Source organism: Schistocerca americana, chromosome 9 (assembly GCF_021461395.2).
Source record: "Schistocerca americana isolate TAMUIC-IGC-003095 chromosome 9, iqSchAmer2.1, whole genome shotgun sequence".
NCBI lineage: Eukaryota > Metazoa > Arthropoda > Insecta > Orthoptera > Acrididae > Schistocerca > Schistocerca americana.
The window spans coordinates 25342608-25349720 of record NC_060127.1 but is presented as its reverse complement, the minus strand read 5'-3'; the positions used below and the strand labels follow the sequence as shown (position 1 = coordinate 25349720).

The 7113-nt window shown below is 43.6% G+C and overlaps 1 protein-coding gene across 1 annotated transcript in view; it reads right to left on the bottom strand.

The window, feature by feature from the left end:
• Positions 1-209: 209 nt before the first annotated feature.
• LOC124551226 (sushi, von Willebrand factor type A, EGF and pentraxin domain-containing protein 1-like) overlaps positions 210-7113 on the bottom strand; it is a 102078-nt gene continuing 95174 nt past the window's right edge. The window contains exons 10-11 of the mRNA XM_047126219.1: positions 4292-4527; positions 210-1591 (exon numbers count right to left, since the gene is read on the bottom strand). Of these exons, the coding sequence (XP_046982175.1) occupies positions 1494-1591; positions 4292-4527 (334 nt within the window). The 3' untranslated portion in view covers positions 210-1493. The remainder of the gene's footprint in view (positions 1592-4291; positions 4528-7113) is intronic.

Here is a 7113-nt window from a genome sequence, read left to right as displayed (position 1 = left end):
CTTTGCACAATTATTAATGCCTCAGCAGCTAAAGAAGAGTTAGTTTATCCTTCCTTCATTATTTCTCACTGTGATTGAAACCACTATATGTCCTATTATCCAACAACGCGATAAACCAACAATTTTATGCCTTTTCTGTTTTTTAAAAGAAAAAGCCTGCTCTCATGAGGGTAATGTCAAAAATTCACTTAATTGACTTAAATGTTGGTTAATACATTACCATAGGTTTTATAATTTTATACTTTCACAACACTTAACTACGACAAAGTTACTAATATAAATGCTAACAGTTTTTGTTGCAGAGACTATATCAAGATTTAAACTTTAATTGAAAGTTATAAATTCTTCTAATAGGGCAGGGAGGGATTTACATTACACTGTAAACGTTTTCTGACAGTATAATAGGAGTTAGTCACACCATTATAGGATGTGATGCAGTCTCATGAGCTTTTAAAAGATGTGTGATATGGTAACTGATGCAGGGACAGAAAACAAGGCAAAATATACCTACAATTATACACCTGATGATATAAATAATATATTGTTTTTCTAAGACTTTTCTTCCTCTATGCAAGGTTCACTGGAGACTTCAGTGCTATAGCTGGAACAGTCGAAGGGTGGTAACAGAGGAAACTGGACGACAGATTCTCAATGCAGGAAACATCATTAAAAGTGTGCTTCAAGTATTTTGATCTTTCAGTTCTGATTAGTGCATATTATATGTCCATTTTGCTATATACTATAGAAATATGCCTTTCCTGATTATTTCCTTTTTCTCCTCAGATCTTTAATAACTAGGATCAATCCTCAATTTGTTTTTCTTTTTTATGCACAGACCTGAAACTGCATAAGATATATTTATATACAGTAGCAACTATTATTAGATTGTAAATGTTCATTCAAACACTGTATGTTGTTCCAGATCCAAAATGAGGTAGTGTACATTAAAAAGAAAATATTCTTAACAATCAATTTCTGATAACCGATCAACATAAATGATCCGCAGTCTGAAAGAGGATCTTTCTGACAGTTAACAACTCAAAGTCATGGAGAAAGAATAATACACACCACATGTAAACAAAAAATTATAGTAACAGGAACAAACAAGAATTTGATTAGAGCTAACAAAGGATGACAGAAAAGCAATAATTTACTATCAGTTCCCAAGAGCCATCCCGTTTTTTGCTTTTAAGCGAATAAACAAGAATTTGGTTTTCATATTACACACTTCTGTGTACTGCATTAGATTACGAAACTCGGGAGTCTTGTAGCTTTGGAATGCCGTGGAGACAGATAAGTTGGGTGACAATAAGCAGCCATTACACTTCCTACTGCTGAGCCCGTCCCCGAAGGACAGGGAACTCTAGCCTATCCCGTGTGCCCAGGAGCCAGACTTACAACTTGCGCAGCCTGCGCGGAGGCGGTGGCGGCGGAACGGGGAGTGGGCACAGGGGCGGCAAGGGGGGCGAGTACCGCCCCCCGTGAACCCTGCATCAGGCGACCCCCGGCGGGTCCGGTGACGGGCGTCGGCGCTTGCACGGGCCAGAGAGGTCGGCCTCCTCCAGTTCACTTTCCTCGAGAAGTGGAACACCTGTAAGAGATTAGCACGACAGGTCACATATGCTCTGTTTATTTCATAATCGAGGACCAACGTTCTGTAGAAGTATAACACAATACTTGTCAGGTGAAGGTCACAACAGGAACACACAAATAAATTACAGACTTCGACTGCATCATTGGAGAAAGTAGAATATTTGTGCCAGACCAGGATTCGAACCCGGGTCTCCCGCTTACTATGCAGATGCTCTTGTCACTATTCCATCCACACACAGTGGTCATCGCAACACCGTGGGCTACACTTGCACGGCTCCTGTCAGACCCTAACTCTCAACTTATCCACACACTGTCAATGCAATGCGCCTTATCCATTATCCTCATTACTCATGGCATTACACTCATTCCCATAAGAGTCTTAGCCTGCTGCACATCCGCACTGAAGAGATTACTGGTCACAACCAGTCAGAGGCTACGTAGGCCAGCCACCGATGTAATCCTGCACCTATGTGCTGCAACAGTGCAAGTGCCACACCCTGCAGTGCAATGTTCTGCTATCAGTGGGTGTCTGGGTCGCTCCACGATAGGAGCCCGACACACTCGGTCGGAGACAACTCTGTCGCTAGCAGCGTTCCTTCGGCACCACACATTTGATTGGCAGTCTCTAAAGTTGTCGGTCGAAAGTGTGGCCAAACTGTACCATCCTTGCCAATCGGCATCACCGGATACGGGAGCCGTCAGCTAGCCCTGACAATTCCTGGCTATAGATCAGACTCTATGAGGCGAGGCCGCCCCACGTGTGCCGTCGCCCAACACTCTCGCCGGACCTCGAGGGTCCCGGGTTCGAGCCGCAGCCCGCACGGTTTCTGTCAGTTGCCTAGCCTCATCACGGCACAAGAGCTGATGTGGTATGCAGTCAGCAAGGACTCGGTGCCACCGGCCACTGTGGCACTGACTTGGCCTTTCACTGGCGACAACATTCCCACAAACAGCTCCTGGGCCATTACTGTCAGAATATTTTATGAAAGAGTCCCTGCCAAGGAACCAGATTTTACTCAAACTTAACGTGGTGGAGTGAGTAAACATGTCACTGATAAATACTATTCCTGCACTTGGTTGCTGGCTTTTCTGTATCTCTTCTATCTTCTTCCAAATTCTCTGAAAAATGTCTAGGACTACTTGGAAGTGGTCAACATCCTCCCCATCAGCTGGATACAGCATACCTAAAGATACGAGGGCTATCCACAAAGTACATTACGTTTTGGAATTAAAAATAAATAAAGTATTGGAAATTTTTTTTTATTATATACAGATGAAAGACACACTTAAATACTACTTTTCTACATAGTTGCCATTTAAATTAAGGCACTTATCATAGCGATGGACGAGCTTGGAAATTACTTCGTCGTAAAATTCGGCCACCTGCACCTTCAACCCCGTGGTTACCTCTTCTTGAAGCTGTGTGTCGTCATCAAAACGCTGCATAGCCAACCACTTCTTCATTGCTGGGAATAAGTGGAAGTCGCTCGGTGCCAGGTCGGGACTGTTCGGCAGATGAGGAAACAACTCCCACTTAAAAGATTCGAGAACTTCACGAGTGGCATTTGCCGTGTGGGCCCGGGCGTTGTCGTCAATCAGCAAGATCTTTGAGCCCAACTTTCCCCTGCGCTTGTTTTGTATTGCTCTTCTGAGGTTGTGCAGAGTTTGCCAATACCTTTGACAGTTTATTGTAGTGCCTCTTTCCAAGAAATCCACAAAAATCACACCTTTTCTGTCCCAAAAGACAGTCGCCATCACCTTCCTTGCCAACATTGTCTGTATGCATTTCTTGGGTTTTTGGGGGGAATTTGTGTGCCCCCACTGCATTGACTGCAATTTTGTCTCGCAGTTCACATGCTTAACCCATGTTTCGTCACCAGTAACGATGCGATCGAGTAATAAGTCGCCATCTTTCTCGTAAGCGTCCAAAAACGTTAACGCTGCAGCCATTCGCTGATTTTTGTGAATCTCTGTCAAGATTTTTGGTATCCATCTTGCACAAAACTTGTGGTAACCAAAATTTTCGGTAATGATTTTGTGCAACACACTTCGTGACATTTGTGTAAAGCTCATAGAGAGTTATTGTGAAATTACGGTTTTCATGGACCGCGGCATCGACTTTTTTGACAAGTTCGGCAGTCACTATGCTGGGTCTTCCACTTCGCTCTTCATCGCGAATGTTAGTTTGGCCATTTTTAAATTTTATGACCCATTGACGCACTCCACCTTCAGTGATTATGTTGTCCTCATACACTTCACAAAGCTGCCGATAGATTTCTATCGGTGTACAGTTTTTTGCAGTCAGAAACCTTATTACAGCACGCACTTCACACTTCGCGGCATTTTCAATTAACGCTGACATTTCAAACTGTCACAGTAACTCAACGGAGTACAGCACGAACCTCTCACTAGCACGGCAGGATGCCGACTGAGCGGCGGAATGCCATGACACCAAGATGGCTGCACTAGCCCCGCCCCTAACGGACACAAACGAAAACGTAATGTACTTTGTGGATAGCCCTCGTACTTTTGGGTTTTCTTTCTCATCGAACAGAGGCCACTGTCGAGAAGCGATGTTACACAGATTCAGTGTCATGCCTCATCTGGTAGACCAATTTTTTCTTACTTTTGATGTTCTTATTTTTATAATCTTACATTTACATACTGCTGTACACTTCGCTCTCCTGCTATCACTGACCTTCAGTATTGAGCGCGGAGCTGGTGTCAAACGAGGCGAGGCTGCCACAGATAGCACGGCAGCTCGCTGCTCCGCCACTACCGCTGCCGCTGCCACTGACGCCGCTACTGCACGTGTGTGATGACACTGTGTCTAGTGTCACAGTTGTCGAAACTTCGCTCGGTGTCATGGTGTCTGTAGACCCCATAGAGTCGCCGGCTGCAGAACCGCTCCTCAGGGAGGCTGTGTGGGACGTGCTGCAGAAAGGTCAAAAAGGAGCATTCGTCATGATGTGAAGATTGCTAAATATTGACATTATGAAATAGATTGCTACCCATCAAACAGAAGAGGCGGTGGCAGACAGTCACATTGAAAGAAGTGGGTAGTGCAGTACAGAAGAGGGATGTGGAGGGAGGGGGAGGAGGTTAGGAGGGTAATGTGCTGCACCTGAATATGACTGTGGTCGTGTGTGTGTGTGTGTGTGTGTGTGTGTGTGTGTGTGTGCGTGCGTGAGAGCAAGACAGAGACAGAGAGAGAGAGAGAGAGAGAGAGAGAGAGAGATAGCAGTCTACTTTCAATGTGCCTGCCTTCCATTCAACACCTTGTCTATGTGGTGTGTAGGAATATAACCATTTCACATGATTTTCCACTGTTTGATAAATGTTGACAATTTTGAATATGCTAGGGAGGTGATTTATTTCCTGTTGCTATCCTTCATAACACAAAACCCAAGACACTATTGCAATCTGAATATCAGTTTGTGACTAGTGTTTCTTTCTCCTCAGTTCTTATTTAATAGCTGGTGTAACTATTAAAAACATAAATGTAAAAATTACTTGCAAAATGTCTGTCTGCACACTGTTCAAATCTTTATTCTTAAAAATGTTTTCTTCTAGTTAGTGGTATTCACTAATTATATCAGAGATAATGAACATCATCAAAAAATGGCTCTGAGCACTATGGGACTTACCATCTAAGGTCATCAGTCCCCTAGAACTTAGAACTACTTAAACCTAACTAACCTAAGGACATCACACAACACCCAGCCATCACGAGGCAGAGAAAATCCCTGACCCCGCCGGGAATCGAACACGGGGAATGAACATCATCAACTGAACCCATAAACAATATCCGAAAGCCAAGTGGAACTGTAGTTCACTGAAAATTAGTAATACAGGTACTGGCTCTTACTACAGAGAGCATACTGTAGGAAAATTGCCATCTCTCTCTAGCACAGATGGTAAGCAATGAATGATTGCATCCTCTAAATATTGCTATAAAATACTAACATAGCAGATATAACATCTGTAATCTAATAATTATAATATGCAAATGCAAATACAGAAACGGAACATTTGTGTTGGTTTCATCTGTTTTGTGATACTGGTTGTCTGTCTGTGTAAAGGGAAAAGCACAGGGCTACTGCATGTCTCAGAGGAAATTGTGGGGTGTGTAAACCACAGCTTTGTGCGGATCCCCCCATAAACCATCCCGTTGGTGTAAGCCATGAACTACACATGCAGTGTGAAGTGTTGTACTGCGGTGTCTGCATTTCAAATCTACCATTTGCAAATGTTATAACACCTGAATCCAGATGATTATGCCCACCAGTTGGAGTCAATGACCATCAGGTGAGAACACAGAAAGCAATCAAAGTTCAAGATGATGATGACAACAGCAACTTCGCGGAGACGTAGATATTCAGTGATGAGGCAATTTTCTGTCTGTCGAGAAATGTGAATCGACACAGTGTGAGAGCGTGGGAAACTGAATTGCCGCATGTCTGTGCGGAGTTGGAAGGGGATTTACCTGAGTATATATCCTCTATGCCATATCCAAGACAAAGGCATACAGTCCCTTTTTCTTCATCGAGAAGAGACTGGCAGGTTCCGTGTACCTGGATATGCTGCAGTTGCTGTCGTTGCCACAACTGATAGCTGAGCTCTCAACTTTCAAAGTGACAGCTGAGTCCTCAGCTTTCAATAGGACAGGGCTTCACATCACTAGAGCACAACTGCCTGGCCTTTCTCAGCAGAGAACTGCCACATATGTGGACAGAGTGCGGTGGTCTGGGTGATGCTCCTCTGTGCCGAGTTCCTTCCTGTGGGGTTTACGTACCCCTAATGCCAACAACATTGAAAGAACTGCAGGAAAACATCACTGCTGCTGTGACAGATACCGATGGAAATGCGCAACTGGATGTGTAATGGAACTTGATTACCGTTTGGATGTATACCGTGCACACACTGGACATTTGTGGACTGTACCAGAAACTTGATGAGTGTGTATCTTTTCATGTATCACTCTTCTTTATACGTTGAATACTTGTAAATAAACAGTGCTTCAAACCCCAATGAATCATTTAGGCTAAACCTGTATACAGAATCAAGTTCATGGATTATCCAGAATATTTTCCACAGTACAAAATCAGTGAACACAAAGACATTTTGAAAGCTGTTCAACTGACATAGAAATCAGTACAACTCCAGGAGTAGCACCATCTGTCTGCAATTCCTGGTAGTGTCCAGTACACACACACACACACACACACACACACACACACACACTCTCTCTCTCTCTCTCTCTCTCTCTCTCTCTCTCTCTCCCCCCCCCCCCCCCCTCCCTCTGTCTGTGTGTGTCGTCGTTGTGTTGTTGTTGTTGTTGTTGTTTTATAACTCAAACAATTTTATTTTTCACAATATAACTCACTAAACAAGTGTCATGACCATTTCCTTTTTACGGCTTCCCTGCGCTTCCTTTTCATTCTTTCACATTTTGTGTTACACAAATCCCATCATGAAGGAGAACCTTCATGGGTTAGGAATGAGTTAAGTTACACATTA